Below are 18,851 nucleotides of genomic sequence, written 5' to 3'. Positions count from 1 at the left end.
AGCAAAGCTGCAGACTTTCTCATGGCACAGACAAGAATTTCCACAGCATCACAAAATGGAGAAAGCCAGATTACATAGAAGGATGACTTAAATTAAATACACAAGACAATCAAGGAGCCTGAAAAGTAATTGGTGACTTAACTGAAAAACAGGCCAGGTCGAGAGATAAATGAAAAAGAGAATGAAAGCAGAATATAGCTGGATATTGCAACATGCCAGGAAGAGCAGAACTTGACCTTACTAGGACAAGGGGGATATGAATGCCTACCAAGAAACAAATCACTCCTCAATGGAGTGAAATGAATAGAGAAATTAGGGTAAGGTGAAAGAAAAATGTAAATCCTTAAGATGCTAACAGTGAAGGCACCTGAAATCAGCTAAACTCATAACCCCAGGCATCCACCCATCGCCAGCTGTTTCAAGGTGCAGAGGTACTCAAAGATCTTTTTGCCTTAAATCAGCCTCTCTGAGAACAACATTCAGGTGCATGGGTTATAAGGAAGCTTGTAAGATGCTTTGAATTGGTCAAGCCATGTTGTAGAATATGCCACCACTGTCTCTGATGCAGGTTTGATCCTCATTCTCTATTTTTACAGAATCTGAGGATTTTCCACAGGTTTTTGAGTGGTTCAGTCATCACAACAATATGGCATCTTACCAACTGCTCCTTACAGTTAGTTTCATTGTAAGATACCCAATGAATTAATTGGTCTGTGCTCACTGCCGTTCAATGGTTGCTTGGAAACCACAGCTAAATGCAGTCTAACCAATCCACTGGCATTTTGAAACAGCCTTTTAGCATTTTATCATGAGTTCTGCTGCCTTGTATGTTTAAATTTGGGTAAAATGGTTTCACCTTAAAGCTAACTGGTATTCTTTCTCGTGGGTGATGAATCTTGAGATAGTGTTTCCACTGGGAGAATTTCCAAGCATTTTTCAGTTGAACAGCTTTATTTTAGCTCTGATCAAAAAAATGAAAATGTATATTATGATTTCCTGTAAGAACACTTTAGCAAAATAGGTTCTGAGCATTAAGTTAGAGAGCTAATGCACTGACCACAATACTTACAGCAATTCATTTCTAATGCATTGCTGTTTTCAGCATTACAGTGAACAGAATGGAAGAAGCTCCTGACATATTACAGTGCCACTAAAGACTGTTCCAACCTCTTAGCATGGTACCTCTATTGGAAATCACACATTGCTATTGCAGGCCTTGCATACTAATGATTTAATGAAACTAAACTAAGCCTATATGACAGAATTTGACTTGCACCAAAACATTTATATCTATGCATTTGATTTGTTTTCTTCCATAATTAGTGCAGTTACACATAGATTCAATGCCACTTGGTGAAAGATATCCAGAGTTTCAACCCAACAGATTTTTGTATTTGAAATTGGAACAACAGAACAGAAACAATATTCTTGCTGTACAAGCCAGACATTTTCAAATAGATATTTACATTTGCATGAGTATTTATGTTTTCCTATCCAAATATTAAATGCACATATTGACTAGTTTGTTCAGTAAGCAGGTACAAAGAAATACGGATTAGCAAAAGTTACTTGTTTCAGCACAGAAGTCTGAATGCAAAAAAATGTGAAAATTGAAGGAAATACAGAGATCCTAATTTTGTTTTTATCCAGTACCTAACTGGTAGTTGGTCCTAGTTATATACATGATTTATGAAATAAGACTGTTGAGAGAATAACTGCCTAATACAGGTCAGGGAGATTTATTAGATTGGTAAACTGCCTCTAGAGGCAATGGAAACTGCATCCCATAAAGCAGGGAAAAGAAAGGAACTCCAAGTTCCCTGCTCATCTCTTAGCACTTAGGCTTAAGACACAGCTCCATGTGTTCAGCTGGCAGCCCCACACAAACTGGGGTTTCAAGCTTCACAACTCAAAGGGCAGCTGAATGCCTTTCCAATAGGAGAGCTTGCAAATCCTGGAAAGTCTGATTAGGGTAAGAACTGACAGATCTTCCAGCCCTGCATTATGGGAAAAATAGTCTTCAAGATGAGATGTTTTGACTGAGCGAGCAAGTACTTTGCAACAATGTTCTGTTTTGCTAAAAGATGTCTGTGTAGCTCTTGATCAGATCAAGCCAAACAGATTTTGACCACAAGGCGAGGACTGATATATCCTAATAGGGCTGGAAAACAGAATGCTAGCTCAATGAAAGGCTTTAGTGTGTGCAGTACAACTGGGAACTCTGGAAGACAGCTGTGGGGGAGAGGCAATGGAAGTGAGACAAAGCTCCTGGAAGAAAACTGCTGGCAAAGAAACCTGATATTCTTCAGAAAGACAACAAAAGGATGTTAGTTTGTAGCCAAGCCGCCCAAACAAACAGATTCACCTGAAAAATATACTGCAGATCTGCTGGTGAAGCGCCCAGCACAACCAACAAGTGCTTTCTGTCTCTGTGAGCCTATATATAGAACATACTGATTTTTACAGAGATTCTGGGTAGCTGCCAGGTTATTTTGCATGCACGTTCTACTTGGTGGAACAATATGCCCCTCTTTCTCAATAACGGCGCTACATTTTCAGATAGGACAACTGCCTTGCTAGCTAATCCTGTTTAGAGACCTGGGAGAGGAATGTGTGATAAGGGTAGGCTGAGTCAAAGCTTCATGCTGCAGCACTCTTAAATGTCCCCAGCCCTCCACAGGAGAATTGTTGATCTCATCTGTTACAGCATTAAGGAAAACAGGCAGTTGGCTTGTATAAAACAGTATAGCTGGTTAACAACATTATGAGCTGGAGCTCTTCTGCATTAGACTAAAGGCCACTTGCACAAAGGATTTTTAAAGCTTCATCAGCCGAAAACAAACCAGCAGTGCAAACCATAGAACCAAATTAGCAAACATAAAAAATACAGAATCCAGCAAAACTAATAATATAGTAACAAGTACCTCACAGTTATTAACATTCTTGCTTTTAGTATAATGCTGTATGGAAAAGGCTTTTGCATTTCATAACTTATGTTTGGTTTAGCATCTATAAAAGTTGCTATTCCAACAGCCTATAGAAAATCAGTCCTGGAGGAATTTGGATCTTTACTGGTGCAAGCTAGACCACATCACTTTGGATCAGTTAAAGTAACAAAGCAAAGGAGTACAACACAAGTACATAGTGATATACTCTGTTGCAAAATCACTGGTTTAAAAAAAAAATCTCAGTTCTCAATTATTGATGTTAACATGTATGACATACAGCAGTAAGGCCACTGATAAACATAAACTACATAGTATTCCTTCTATGTTCAGTTTGGTAATTAAAGTAGATGTTCCATGTATTTTTTTCAGTGCTAACAACCTAAGTATTTCCTTATCTGAACCATCTGATAATTTCTTCTCCCCCTCTTGAATAATAATTAATGCATTTTCTCTTAATTTTTCAGTTCTGATCTTAAGCAGAATTTTATGAGCACCCATTTACTGACTGAATCATTTTTATCTTAAAAATTGTTTAATGAAGGCAAAATGCATACTACATAATTAAAGAGCCCCAGTAAGTTCAGTCATTTTCAGATATTCTCCTTTACTTGAGTTATACCTCTTAAATACAGCTCTGCTCTTGGAAGCCCAAGAAATAATATTTCATGGCTTTTCCTTTTCCCTGTTTCCCTGATCCTCAGAACTCACTCAGTTTTGACAGTACGATCTTTTTAATGAAACCTAGACCTGAAAGACAAGAGCAGAAAGCAGTTTTCTACTCTGACCTCTACCTCATTTAAGCCTAAAATTCACCTCTGAGTCTGCTTGCTCTTCCAGCACAAAATGTCCACTATTAGTTCATTCATAAATGTTTCAGCTATATGCAAATTGTCACACCCTGTTTCCATTATCCTTAGTCATTTCTACCTGGTGTGCATTCAACTTCATAGGTCCAAATACCACTCCCATGGTCTTCTTTGTCACCAGTCAGACAATTTTATCACCCCTTTTTAGCACAGTCCTCCCAGTCCAGCTTTGTCACAGCATCAAAACTTCTGCATTTGAAACTGATGCTTGCTAACACATCTTGAAAAACCTCCCACCAATTTATACAAGTATCTGGTGAAAAATTAAGTAAAGTAATCTGTAAATACTGCAACTCAGAACTATGGAAGACCAAACAGACACCAAAAACCAGTGCTCTGACATGTGGTTAAAAAAAATACAATTCACAATTACATTCAACTTTTAGCTGCCTGTAAATAGTCTTTTAAACATCTGTTGTATTTTCAGACACATTTATCATATCAGAATCTTAATTAAAGCCTGACTTCCTATTCTTCTATTTGAACATGAAAATTTTTATTGAGGTATGACTAAGAGTCTTTATGATATTATTCATTCTGTAATTATTTTCAGTATCATTGCAATGATAATCAGATCCTGATTAAAATTGCTTCTCTTAATATCAATTTATTTAAAAAAAAAAAAAAAAAGACCTTTAGTAAGGGAGTTTTTACTTTAGTAAATGTAGAGAACTGTCCATTACATTTTCATTCACTGTAGGTTCAGTAGTATCATGGAAATGCCTGAAATAAAGACCCTTGGGTGCCTTCAGTTCTAGATACAGGACAAAAAAGACAAAAGCCCTATCAAGTTGAGTTTTTGGCTTCTGTTGGCTTCCTTGGAGGTGTTCAAGACCAGGTTGGACAGGGCTATGGGCAACCTGATCTAGTAAAGGTGTATGTTTGGTGGCCCTGCTAGGCAGGGGGGTTGGAACTACATGATCCTTGAGGTCCCTTCCAACCCGGGTCATTCTGTGATTCTGTGATTCTGTAATAGTCTACTTGGATAAAAACAAAAACAACCAAACCAAAAAAACAGGCATGATTTCTCTGTGACGAATTCAAGATGATGGCCCATTAGCACAAAATGCTGCTTGTTATGAACTTATGCAAGCTAAAACAAACTTGAAAACTCAGTGTGGCGTGACACGCTTTTCTCATGAAATGTTTTAGCAAACAAATTAATCATAATATCACTACATAATTATGTCATTGTAAAGCTGTGTTCCTCCAGAAGGATCCCAAGTGTTAGAATGTTGTACATAATCAGAGAAGTTGGGACAGAAGAGTCTCTCATTGTTCCTCCCATTTAAGATGTGTAACAGACTGTTTTCACAGTTCCTTTTCTGGGAACTTTCGAAGTCTTTAGGATGTGGTGTCTCAAACACCACATTAAATAATTCAGCTGTTGCTACAGCTGCTACTGTTTCTGATTGCAGAAAGTTTATGAAGAATAGGAAACATGCAGTTACTGTGCCCAATAGCAAACACCAATATCTGTTTTCAACCATACAGAAAGTCAAATGGATAGAGCCTAAATGAAGTTGTCCTTCCTTTACTAGTATCAGCTCAAAAAATGACAGTATCAGTTTTGCTGCAGTGAGACATTTAAAACTGTCTGATGAAGTAGAATCATTCAGAAAGAAGAGATCCTTAAAAGCTATAGAGATCTGAACAAAACGTTCACCATTTTCAGTCAGTGCTTCACGTTGCTAGCCCAAGCATAATAGCCCTAGAGCATTTCAAACTCAACTTTTGAAATTACATAGCAATTGACTACAGCTTTATGATCCTAATGCTAGTGGTAATACACCTTAAAAAGTGACACAAAGTGAACAGCAAAGCTACATGGGGAATCTCATCTGCTGTACCATTTGGATTGCTGGATGAGAGCAAATAAACGCAAAACTAATCTAGATAGTTCCAGGTGTGATAAAACAACTGAGGTATAAATAACATGTCTTTAAGCTATGTGATAAATGTGCACACACTTCTTTATACCGCTGAATCTATACTTTTTGCATTGAGGGTAACTAATAACCTTCATATGCGTAACAAGTTGAGTTTAAGCCCTACAAAAGAAAATCAGTGTCTGGATCCTAAAGATGAAGATCCATATTCAGCCTCTACCCCAAGAACTCCCAACCAGCAGATTGCCAGAATTTTTGTTGGATGCATTCTGGAGGAAGAAGAGACCTGTTCTCATGTTTCCCTCTAAACATCTGCAGCTGGCATTACAAGGCAGCAATGCATGTGAGGCTGTGGTCTAACACTGTATAGCAGCTTATGTGTTCATATGAGCCCCAACATTTAGCTGTACACACACATTAGAGTATGCCTTATTTTATTCAGCAGAATGGAAGGACATCAACAAAACTAAAAGTTGTCTTTCATTCAAGTTGTCTTTCATTTGATTTTCTGAACTACTTTTTCCCCTGAAAGTGTCCCACCTTCAATAATTTAGACTGGCTATTAAGACCCACTTTTTGGTCCCTACAGCAGCTTCTCATCCTTATACAAAACTAGTGAACATTTGCACTTAAATGTTGACTATGGAGCTTAGCAGAAAGTAGATGAACTTAGAACTTTCCTTTTGTGTGCATTGCAGCTGCTTAAAAGGAAAATAAAATATTTTTATTGTCTTGCATTTATTAGATCTAATTTATTAGTTCTACATCTGTTGTTCTACATAATTATTAGTTTTCTCTTTTGTAAATATAAATATTTTATACTACTTCACAGAAGAAAAAGGCTTTTTGATTAAATACCTATACAGCTTGTAAACTGTGAATTATAAGGCCTTCAATATTTTTTACTAGGCTTTCCTTTTCTACTCCCTACTAATGTGAATCATGTACATAAGTCACTTATGTAATATTTGAATAAATCAGCTTTTTTTTTTTAATGGAGCCCCAAAGCACATGGATGCATTTTTTCAGCAGTAAACTTCCTAAGATTTGGAGTTGTGAGCCATCAGCAAGTAATTAGCTATCATTCAGGCAAACCTGCAAGTTCAGGTAAGAGGAGTGCTCTCAAGTGTCAAAGTGTTCATTTTTTGAAGGCTTCAATTAAAATAATTTCTAAAATCTATTGTTAAAGGGAGGAAGTTAATACATTTGCCTGCTGCTAAGAACTCCATGTGTCATCTCCAGCAATTCATTTATCCAATAGATAGTTACCTTAAGAATACTAAAGGATCTTTTTACTTTCTGAACTTCCACTAATTGTAAAGATTTAAATAACTTCTGCAATAGAACTGTTAAAAGGTACACACTTACTTTACACTGATCTCTATAGAAAGAAGTATTAAAACAAAACAAATATCCCTGTCTTTAACATAATCAAGGGACATGCAATTTTACCCTCCCCAAAATTCAGTGGTGATGCAACCATGTTGAAAGCAATTCTGTTATTTTATTCCTTAACAGCTCAAAAACTCCGTTTACTGAAAGGCAACCAAAGACAAGTTATTATGCGAAGCCCTTTAACTTCTCATTCATTTATCCCCTTGATTTAATAGCAGTAGTTGAAAATTCTCCTTCCTCAAGTGTAGGCAGTAGATTTTTCCATCACTAAATGGAAAGGGATTGGTAAATCAGATCTCCTGCTCCTGTGGTTTGCAGTCCACATAAATTAAAGAAATGGCACTCTGCATTAATATGGCAGGCTCTGATTGCTGGCAGCTGGGAGGCTGAAATGGCACCCATAGGGCAACTTGTGTTGGATGGATGGCTGTCTGCTGCAATGGAGAGGCACGACAGGACAGAGGATGGGGCCAGAGAACCCAACTGAGACAATTTATGGTTCATATTACACTATACTTATATATCTCTGGGTCAGAGATGAGTTATCTCTGAATGGAATTGTAATTCATGTATGGAATATTTAGCTTATCCTAGGGAAGCAGTTTAAAATCTACTGTTGTGTCCCCAGAAGCCATATAACTGTTAACAAACCAAAAATTTATTAAATAACTAGGAAAACTAAAAGTTGCTTCTATGCATATAACTATCTTAAATGATGCAGGAACTATTCAACTTTATCCAAGGATGCTTGCCTGCTGGAAAGACTGTAAAGGCTTATAGTTACAGAATAAAAAATGCTTTAAGAATTAACCTAAACTTTCAATTCTACCATATTTTAAAATAGATATACAACAACACTGATTTATTTTCTTCTTTATAATACATTTTTTTCTAGTACAAGAGAACATTTTTCCACCTGAGCAAACTCCAAACACTTTCCTGAACTGTACTGAAAGAATGGCTCTGTGGGATGCCACGAGCATTAGAAAGTCGCACATCCCACTCCAAGTGGAGAAGCTAGAGAAATCACACACAGCTTCAGTAAATGCCTATTTCAGGTGGTAATAATGACACTGCATTTTATTTCAGTACTTTTATGTATACATGCATGCTATCACACCTTTCTTTGTGTTTTACATCTGAGATTTTTTTTCTTCTCTGATGACATTTCAGACTGAAGAAACCTTATGGCTTTCACAGTGACCCTTCTATCACAACTGCTCTGCTGTCATTACAGTTGTATGCTGGCATTCAGAATAAGAGCACAGACTATTTTAAACTTTAAATAGCAAAATGTCTTTGATACACCTCAGGGCACAGAATTTATTTCCTCCAAGTTCTCTTGTGTTTACTCTGTAATGTCAATTTAACATATGCTGAAAATACTATTACCATGTTTCCACTTTATCTATATTCAGCTGTGTTAGGAAAGACTACACGCATTCAATAAACCTTGACAAATATATATCATAAAACTCAGTTATAAGACAAAACCCTCAAAACAGAGACAAAAATTAAATGAAACATTTGTCTGTAATGGTCTTGTTTGCTAATGTTTCTTATTGATGCCTGAAAATGCAATCAGTATTAAAAGCAACAATTGGAAAAGGAAGATCTCACAACCATAAAATTATTATTATTTTTTTTTTTTTTCAAATTCCATCAAAGAGTGACTTCTATATCCATTTTATGTGATGAGCCTAGAAACATACTGATGATATGATTTTGCCATCTTTATTCATTCTGAATAGGAACTAACTTTGAAAGTGGGAATAGAGCAAACTTGCACTGATTCACTTCTGATCCTGTTCATGCTACATTCAGCCTTACACAAGGGGAGTGTTAATCACGCACAGAAATACCTAAGTGATTTAGGGCCAAATAAACACTTCTGAGGTGTTACACAATATAAGACAAAGTCAGATGTACTATTGTTGTAAGCTAAATTTAAATCATGGACTGCGTGCTACATGGAATAACAGCTAGAAAATCCTCTCTGAGAATGTTTGTCTTTTCAGGCACATAAGCTTTTTTGACAAATGGAAGCAAAGACTGTACAAAACCTTTGGGTCTAGCATCTCTGTTGGAGACAAAGGGACAACACGGGTCTTGGAAATAAAGGAGCACAGAATTAGACTGAATCCAGGTCGAATCCCATCCTCAGCTCTTTCAGACAGTATTTCATACAGTCCTCTTATAAATCTGTAAGAGTTGTTTGCTTAGTTTCTCCTTTCACTGTTTCCACTTAGAAGCTAATACAGAGCTGAACTTCTCCAGTGATTAGAATCTGACTTCCAAATTTGACTCTAAATTCATTCCAGGCTACCTAGCCAACTTAGACTTGAGTTGTTGTTGTCTTCTGCAGTAACATTTGCTGTCAACTTGTTCTTTCTTCTCAGTGTTATTCTCCCTTTTGAGAATGTATTTAGAAACTGAAAACATACACTCAACCTTCTCTTTTGTTAGGCATTAAGAAGATACTCAGCGTCTTTTCTCATAAAACTCTACTTCGCCTTCACAGTATCCCTTCTTTGCAGCCTTCCCGTGCAAACTGCTGAATGAGCATTGTTGTATTCTAACAATCTGCTCTAAGCCTTCATCACTACAGAGATGATGTCACACTCGGTAATACAGTGAGCATTTTTCACATTGCAATACAGAGAGATTATAGGTGGCAATATGAGGTCTCTAGGAAAAGGTGTAAAAAAACAGGCATATAGCGTGTTAGTATAACACTGCCTTTCAAATGACTTACATATAAAATAGGATCAGTTACAGAGAAGCTTTCTATGTGGCATTCTTATGGACATTTTCAGATGTCCTTAAATCTGCTCCTCAGTTTCTCTTTTTCACTCTAACTGCCTACACTTACACATCATCTGTTACAAGAAATGAAGATGATGAAGTGAAACTTCAACCACATCAGTATTCTTGAAGGGCTATCAAACCAACATGAATTTCCTGCACAAAGATAACTTGAGTTATATAGCAATGGATATAAAAAAGACTATTCAGATTTAGGAAACTTCTCCTAGTGCTTGTGGTAATAAAAGCTGATTTTTTTTTTCCTTTCAGAGCACTTCAAGAAACTTGATGGGAATGTCCCAAGGAAGAAAAGATGTTACTGCACAAAGGTGGCTAACTTCCCTGTGAGCTGGATGCCAAAGGAAGAGCAATATGAACAGCTTTTCACAGGTCTTAGTTCAACAATACTGCACTGGGTTATTTGTACATATTACCAAAGGTTAAAATAAGTCCAGTGCTTCAGTTTACTGTGCCTCCACTATCACTGAATTTGCAAAGGTTTGATATGAAATAGCCAATACTTCTTCAGTTTCTGAAAGGATGTTATAAAGGAAGGATTGCCTCAAAGCTAGCAATATTTTTAAAACAATCCACCTCCCACTCTCCACTTTAGTTTTTAAAGACGGGTCCAACCTCTCCTTGTGCAGCATTGCCTCCTCCATTTCTCAGTCCTGGAAAGAAGGATGCCACGCATAAACAGTACACTAAAGAAAAAAGTAGAAATAAATCTTTTCAAACGAAGATGTTCTTAGGGTCTCACCATATATTTTGTTATGCTTATTTCGATTGGGAAAGTTGCCTGGAAGTCTCCCTGACAGGTGGTGCTGCACCTTTGCAGGAAACTGTCTCTGAATTGTACATATCCTGGGATACTCCATTTGTTGTTGTTTGTTTGTGTTTGCTTTGTAGGGTTTCTTGCCTTTTTTTTTTTTTTCTAACTACTTGGCTAGGAGGCAAAAGGGCTCAATTTTTAGCATATATAAAATTACCTCAAATTCCCCTTGTGTGCACAACCATATAAATATTTTTCAACTCACCCAGCAAAATAAAAAATCATTTGCTTGTACACCAAGTGTTGCAAAGACACAGTGGGTGGATTGGGAATTCATCAAAACAGGTACAAATAAGAAGAATCTACACTTTCCCTTGTTAAGCCAGATTTTAGTGTGGTTCTCCTTAAAGTCTCATAGATTCTGCAGGCATAGTTCAATATGTTAATTCTGTATCTGTGAAGAAGCAGCTGTTAATTGAGAACAAGAGGATAACTGCTTTTAGTGTTTTCAGTTCCTTAATCGCTAAAACACAAGGTCAAAGAAGGAAGATGCTTTGCCCATACCTAAGCCAATCTATCACAAACTAAGTTTCCAACAAGCTACACATTATTTACTCAGTTCAAATATCTCTAATCAGTGCTCTTGTTCATGACATTGAACCTGTACAAAGGCAGGAATGCTCTGTAAACCTACTCTTACTAGATTTAGGTTAGATATAAGGAAAAAGTCTTTTACAGTGAGGGTGGTGAGGCACTGGAACAGGTTGTCCAGCAATGTGGTTGATGCTCTGCCCCTGGAGACATTCAAGATGAGGATGGATAAGGCCCTGGGCAACCTGATCTAGCTGTGGTGTCCCTGTTCATTGCAGGGAAGATGGACCAGCTGGCCTTCAGAGGTCCCTTCCAAATCTAAGGATTCTTTGATCCTATGATAATCCCATCAGTCCCTTTCTGTTTACTTTTTTTTGGATGACACTTTCTCAGATGAAGCATACATTTCTGGCAGGTCGAATATGTGGCCAAGAAAAACATTTCCATGAATCTTCTACATTTTAAGGTGAAAATTGTAAAACTATTTACTAATTTTGTCCACAAAACCAAAAATAACATTGGAAAGCAATATGTTTCTCTTTAATCAAGTGCCTTCACTTGTGTATAATTAACCAAGAAAGCACAATGAACAAAATGCATGAAAGAACTCTGTTTACAGTTTATAGAACTTTTGAAGGGTTTTTTTCTCTTTCAGATCATAGATAGTCTATTTTGAACACAAGAGCCCCTTTAATTTTTGAGCAAATACATGAAAGATTGCTTTCTGTTAATCCTCTTCTGACAAAAATGATTAAATACCATATCTCTCACATGCCTGAATGTACCTGCTGTTAGCATTAATGATTCATTGCTAAGCAATATGCCTTGAAAACATCTGTAAGCTGAAAAATCCGAGTTCAGAAAATTGAAACAAATAAAAAATGCAGTTTATAGTAACAGCTGATTCTAACTGTAAGGAGCAGATGGTACTCATCCATATGCTATTCTGGAAGTAGGAGACCACACAATATATAAGCTATTAAGCAAGCATCAGATGTTCTGACAAGAGAGAAAATACTGTATTGGAAAGACAGTATTATAATCTAGAAAGTTCTAGAAGTGATCAACTAATTAGTACATGATTTGTGAGTAATTGTATTCTCCTTTCTATAAGCCAACCTTCACTGATCTAACAGAGCCTTTCAGAACGATAAGACTTAATCCAGGCATTTCATTGCTTTCTTTGTTCTATTATGGAGTAATGATACCATGTCCTTTTTTCTTTATGGAAAAACAAATATGGTGTGTAACTGAATGTGGGTTAACTAATAATATCAACAACCACCAAGTATATATATAATTACACTGTTATGCACTGGAACAGAAATAGGTACAGGCAGCTGAGCTGATCACTGATGAGTACTACCTGTGCATTGAGAGTGTATGACAGTAAACTGTAGCTGCATGAGGAGCTGTAGCATGACATGCTTGAAACTGGAAAAACTGTAGAAATCCCTTAGACTTGAATCTATCTTATACTGGAGTCTCAGAATGGTGTTTTCATTCTTGAATATATTTTCCTGAAAAGATTACTCTTTTAACCACATTGCTGTGCTTGAACACCTGACTTGCTGAGGAAAACACTGAAAAACATTTCTGTTATAGAACAATTCTGATCTGTGTTGAAACATTCAGCAATTTCATTTTATGTATTTATAGAAATGTGAACGTAGGCAATTAAACAGAGCTCCTCCCTTTTTGTTGCATAAAGTGGCAATGTTATGTCTGCAACAGTGTGTTCTTTTTAAAATAAGTGTTATAATAATTTGAGTAATTCACAAATTGATACACGCAGTTCATTCGTATTTCAAATATTAGGGAGGAATACAGAAAATTTTACTATGCTGAAGATAATACACATAAGAATATCTAGATGTGAGAGCTCTAAAAATTGGTTTGTAGTAGGGAAGAAACTGCGATCTGTTTCAACAGAGTTTTCTAGACGGAACAAAAGAAGATACTTCAAGTAGCTGCACTTAATTTATTTAAGCTACTTAAAACACTGGAAAGGAAGTATTGAAGAAATCTGAAGTCAATATTTGATTTCCATTAGGCACTGAAACAGCAAGAGCAGCCCTGTTCTACAGAATTCTTTTTAAATAACTCTCAGTCTAGAAATCACACACCAGTTATACAAGAGGTTTAGATGAACCTGGGATAATATAGCAGGAAAAGGGGATTGCAAGATTGCTTGTGTGCTTTGCCTTAGAGTTGGAAGTAAAGTAGGAGGAAGCCTTACTATGCCCATATGGTGGGTGCGTTAATGATCAAGAAGAGGAAGACTGCAGGCTCCTAGTTAAGCCTTTTAGGCACCTTCCCTTTCCCAGCCATCTATCATACGCAGAGGAATAAGTACAGAGATTAGTAGCAAACTGTTTTCCCAGAAATATTACAGTATTTTACACATTTTCTTTTAACGTAACAGCTTTTCCAAAAGAGGATCCAAAATATTACAGTTATCTTTCATTACAATATCAGCAACTATTTTCTTCCCTCATATAAACCACAATCCATTAATTAGATAACTTCAGGGATGAAGATGTGCAAGAAGTTGATTAATGTTTAATGTCACATTCTTTATAAGGGAAAGCCATCAATAAATGGTTAAACAAAACAAGACCTCAGAGGAACAGAAGTCTTTCAGGTACACAGCAGAAGATGCAAAACAAGTTGCATGAACAGGGGTGATTTAATCCCTTTTGTTAGAGAACAGTTTGTAAGGGAAAATTTTAAAATTTAATGATATTTTGACATTCTGTATGTGAACTGAATTTGGATTTAATACTTTTATCTATCTGCAAAACTCTTTTGTTTTTTGTTTTCGTTATTTGTTAATTGCAGGATCCAAATCTGACCAAGTAACTGAATTCCAAAGCAACACCACGTAAGGCAATATTATACAGAGACAAGAATGATCATAGTCTGTGTAAGTTTTTTAATCTTCTATCCAGTAAGAAATGCTCCTGCTGCTCTTGTCCTTTCATTCTCCACTTCTGAGAATGGTCTGGTTTCGTTACTCTTTTATTACTTAAATATGTTCTTTTTAAGGAAAGCAAAGTACAAATATTACAGCCTGGGAACACTGGATTGTCTGTGAAATGGTATCCACCTCTTCCATGAAATCAAAACATACTGGGGAAAAAGCTTTGATAAATTCATTATAACTTATAGAAACAGTTAACTAAGGGCATCGGATTTGAAGTGAGTGTAATCAGCAGAGAACTGCTAAACAAGAGACAACTCCATCATCAGGATCTTCGCCATCATCTTACTGAAGAGGCTATGTGGAAAGTCCCTTGCACATCTCTAGAAATGCAGAAAAGAAAGGAACTACATACCACTGTCTCACCCACCCCACTGGTGCCCCAGTGTCCTACTGCCATTGATCTGTTAATCTAAGAGTTATTAAATGAAACACCTAGCTTCTTCTTTGAGCATTTTTTTTATAGATCGAAAAAACAGTGATGATTGGTAATAGCCAACATTTAATGTGGTACTGATTACAGACTGATCATCAGATTATTTCTGACAGCTGACAGCTAAGTAGAAATACACATGCATGGATTTTTATACGAATGTTACTATCACTCTGTATTGCTGTTACCTTTCCTTCCTTGTCTTACCCTTGAATTCTTTAGACAAGGAGAAAATACTATTTCCAAGTAGTGATATATAAAACCAACTACCGGTGCAAGAATACCTGGGATTTAATATACAAATTAACACAAAAGAATATACACATACCTGGTCCAATGCAGAACGATGCAATAATTGCAAGAATGCAAAATATACTGAGGTAAGGAAGCCAAGACACATTATTCTGGTAGAAAAAAAAGACATTAAGTGCATTGTACTTATCACCAACGTCAAAACAAAACAAAACAAAACAACTGATAATGTTTTCCAGAATGCTTTTCTATTACAGAATTTAATCTAGGACTATTTTAGAATTTCACAGCCTTTCTGCAGAATTTTGTTACATTGTTTTGAAGGTCTTACTTTCTGTCGTATCCACAGAGAAAAATACTAGCCTATCTCCTACACCACTGAAGTCACACTCTAAATTCTACTTCTTGTCCTAAAGCTCATGCCAATCTGGAAGAGAGTTTATGCACTTCTACTCTCTTGAGATATTTTGGATGTGTAAAAAGAGCAGCTATGATGTTCCACAAAGCTTCTACGTTCTCCAGTCAAAGACTGGGCAGTATCTTTGAATTACCTATCTTTGAATAGGACAGCTCTATCTGAGCCTGCACAAAGCACATGAAAAACACAGTCAAAGCATTTTTTGTCAACAAGGAAGGTCATGTGTGCAAGCAGCAGCTACTGGGGCAAGAGAACAAGGTATAAATGGTTTCTTAATGGACTTGGAAATGAAATCATCTATTTTCCCCTTAAGGTAATCTGTGTTTATTTTACTACAAAATACATATTTCTTGATTCAGATCTCCAAATGATGGGAAATGAAAATACTGTACATTATTTCTACTGATATTTCAGGACACTGTTTTTAACCATTTAAATTTCTCTATGAATGTTTGTTAAGAATACTATTATGCAAAGAGAAATTCACAGATTCCTGTTCCTATATCTACCTGTTTCTTTTTTCATCAGCAAATGTGAATATTGAATTTGTTATAATTTTACTATTTTCTTTTTTTGGAAGTTGATTAAGTTACATATCACTACAGTATCCTGAGAGTCACTGTAAAATACATTTGCTAAAACAAGTTATTATTTATTACTAAATTAAATAATAACTTTAATTTTCTGACAGTTTTCACTTACAGTGACTTATTCCTTTAGTTACGCAGAAAACATGATTATGTTCTCCTGGGCATTAATATAGAGCAAGTGATTTGTAGATCTGCCAAATTTAGACATTCTAGAGTTTTCATATGAACTCACAACCAAGGTCCCTTAAGGCACTAAGAGAGCAAAGGTGCAAATACACAGGAGATATAAGCGGCCCTGAGATCAACCCTGGATCCTTTATTCAGAGCAGTACCCAATCTATAATGTTTAACAGACTGAGATGTTTCTGAAAAGAAGCAAAAAAGAAGGCACTCAGTCTTCAGAGATCTCCAATAGCTGAATGTCTTCATCTATCAAATGGTGTCTTAAATGCTTTGGCAGAGCAATTCTTAGTCAATTTACAAATCTTGCAATAAAAGCTCTCTGTTGGAGGGCAGACTTATTGCCATGACAGGTACGTGAAGTAAAGCTTTCTTGGGCTACACATACGGGTAAGTCAAATAAAACTTAATCATGTTGCTGCATGCATCTGCTTATCTTCAACCAAGAAGTAACATTTGAGTCAGATCAATGTCAAGACACAGAAACAACATCAGGCAAGGAACAGCTTTATAGAAGACCACCCAAAAACATGCTGTTCTAGACTGTCACTTCTACATCCCAAAAGCACTCAAAAACTGAGGGAAACAGCGTGACAATGAAAAGTGAATTTAAGCAATAGAAAATGAGTTTAGATTGGTTTATCAATCCTCCTTTGAACATCTGAAATATTTAGGGACATGAACTGCTAGTAACATCTGAAAACTTAGCCTTTGCAGAACATCTGCTCTTAGGTCTTTGTGTTTTCAATGAAAGTATCGGAAACGTAACTTGATAAAAAGATTAAGCATAGAAACTTTTCACAGTTGGAAAAAAACACCAAACACATCCAAGCAGATGAATAAGGTTAAAATAAACAGTATGAAAGAAAACTTGAAGAAGACTGCTCTACAAGATAAAAATAGAACAGAACATTTCCCAACTATGGGTAAAATTGTCAGAGTAGTTCATGTTATGCCATGAAATGAATGATACAAAATGATGCAAAAGCTGATAGAGCTAATCACAGCATTTTGAAACCACCATATTTATAACCAAGTGAAAGACAGACCTTTAAATCCTTACATCAAAACAATTAAAAATACTTATGTAAGAATACTGTTTAAAACAGACAAAAGAGAGAGTAAAAAATACATAGGAGCCATACCTGCAAAGTCAGAGACACAGTAAGAACTGCAAAGAAGACAATCATCAACCCAAAACCCCCGATGAGAAGAGGCCTGCGTCCAAGCCGTTCAATAACTAAGCCCTGGAAAAGAAGAGGCATATGAGTTTCTTGATAAACCAGTGAATGAATCAGAGAACGTAATTTGCTCTTCTGGTAAATATGAAGATGAAAAATGAATCAACAGAGTATATTTTGTACGTATCAGCTATGCTGTGTTCATAATTGTCTTCATAATGTTTACATAGTCTTACCTGTTTGGAAAAACAAATCAGCATGGCATCCCGATTTAAGAGCTTGGGAAAAAGAACAGTGAAACCACCAGAAACATTACTTGATAATAGTTTTATATATGTATTTCTCCTACAGATCAAATGTAACCATATAGATGGAAAAATATGTAACAGGTTAATTCCGCATTAGTACCATTAGCTTGGCAGATTTCAAAGATACTGCTATGCTTAATTTATTGTGTAACAATTTCTTAAGGCCGTACCTTGGTCAGATAAAAATAATATGATGGTAACAATGTCAAGCTCAATTTTTTCTTACTATTCACTTTTTTTAGGGGAAAACTTATTCTGCTGTGATGGAATCAACAACAAATTCACACCAAGTTCATATAATAACGTTCTTAATGATTTTTAAATGTCAAAATGTTGAAACAACATCTCAGATTTGTATTTCAACTATTTCTTAATTTCAACAGTTAATTCAATATGTCTTTCAAAATTAACTGTAATAGTTAAACAACTATGTATTAAAGTATGTCTTTAAGCATAGCATGTTTTTAGCACAGATAAAATCATTTTTCCTTCATCTAGAATTTGTTGGTTTTTTTTTTAATTTCTGGTTAATCAGTATTAAGAAAGAAGTTAGCCATGACAAGAGCTTTTATTTGAGTAGCCAGATTAAAGAAGGGAGAAGGGGTTATAGAAGAGGCATTTATTCACATTCTGAATTTACATTTCACACCTGAAGATAAATTACTTCTACAAAAAGTCACAAAATCCGAATACTTTTCTGTTAGAGAAGAAAACAGATTTTTGAAAAGCTGCAACATTAAACAGAGTTTTTTGCTAGTCTGAGTCACTAGACTAATATCTATCATAACATTTTTCTAATATTCTGCTTTCTCTGACAACTGCCATAATTACAAATTACAAAATGAAAATGAGAAAATGATTTGACGAAGTCCAATATTTCTCACTTCAAATAACTTAAGAGTCAGAAATCTGAGTCTGTCACAGTTATGTACTGGAGACTGAAATCCCACTTTCAGACATCCCTCAAGCAGAAGATGAATTGAGTAATTAAAATGAAATCTGGAGCAACGCCTTTTTATTTATTTATTTATTGCAACAGTGCACACCAATGCACTGTGAATATCTAGAAGAAACAGGATATAGGGAAGCACAGTCATTCAGGGAAGAAATACTCTCACAGTGCCAGCCTTAGCAGCAGTTGATATAAAAGGCTTTAGGACATGGCACCCCTTCACCCCAGGGAGGTGCTCTTCCACACCACAGAGCATTGTGATGCTGCAGAACACAGTGAACAGCCAGC

The 18,851-nt window shown here is 36.0% G+C and overlaps 1 protein-coding gene across 1 annotated transcript in view; it reads right to left on the bottom strand.

The window, feature by feature from the left end:
* The window catches only part of SLC2A9 (solute carrier family 2 member 9), an 83,821-nt gene that overhangs the window by 18,154 nt on the left and 46,816 nt on the right, over positions 1-18,851 (bottom strand). The window contains exons 10-11 of the mRNA XM_015862887.2: positions 17,268-17,369; positions 15,011-15,086 (exon numbers count right to left, since the gene is read on the bottom strand). Coding sequence (XP_015718373.1) covers positions 15,011-15,086; positions 17,268-17,369 — 178 coding nt within the window. The remainder of the gene's footprint in view (positions 1-15,010; positions 15,087-17,267; positions 17,370-18,851) is intronic.

The sequence above is a fragment of the Coturnix japonica genome, chromosome 4 (genome assembly GCF_001577835.2).
Source record: "Coturnix japonica isolate 7356 chromosome 4, Coturnix japonica 2.1, whole genome shotgun sequence".
In the NCBI taxonomy this organism is placed as follows: domain Eukaryota; kingdom Metazoa; phylum Chordata; class Aves; order Galliformes; family Phasianidae; genus Coturnix; species Coturnix japonica.
The sequence above is the reverse complement of the archived record's forward strand: the minus strand, read 5'-3'. Positions and strand labels throughout refer to the sequence as shown.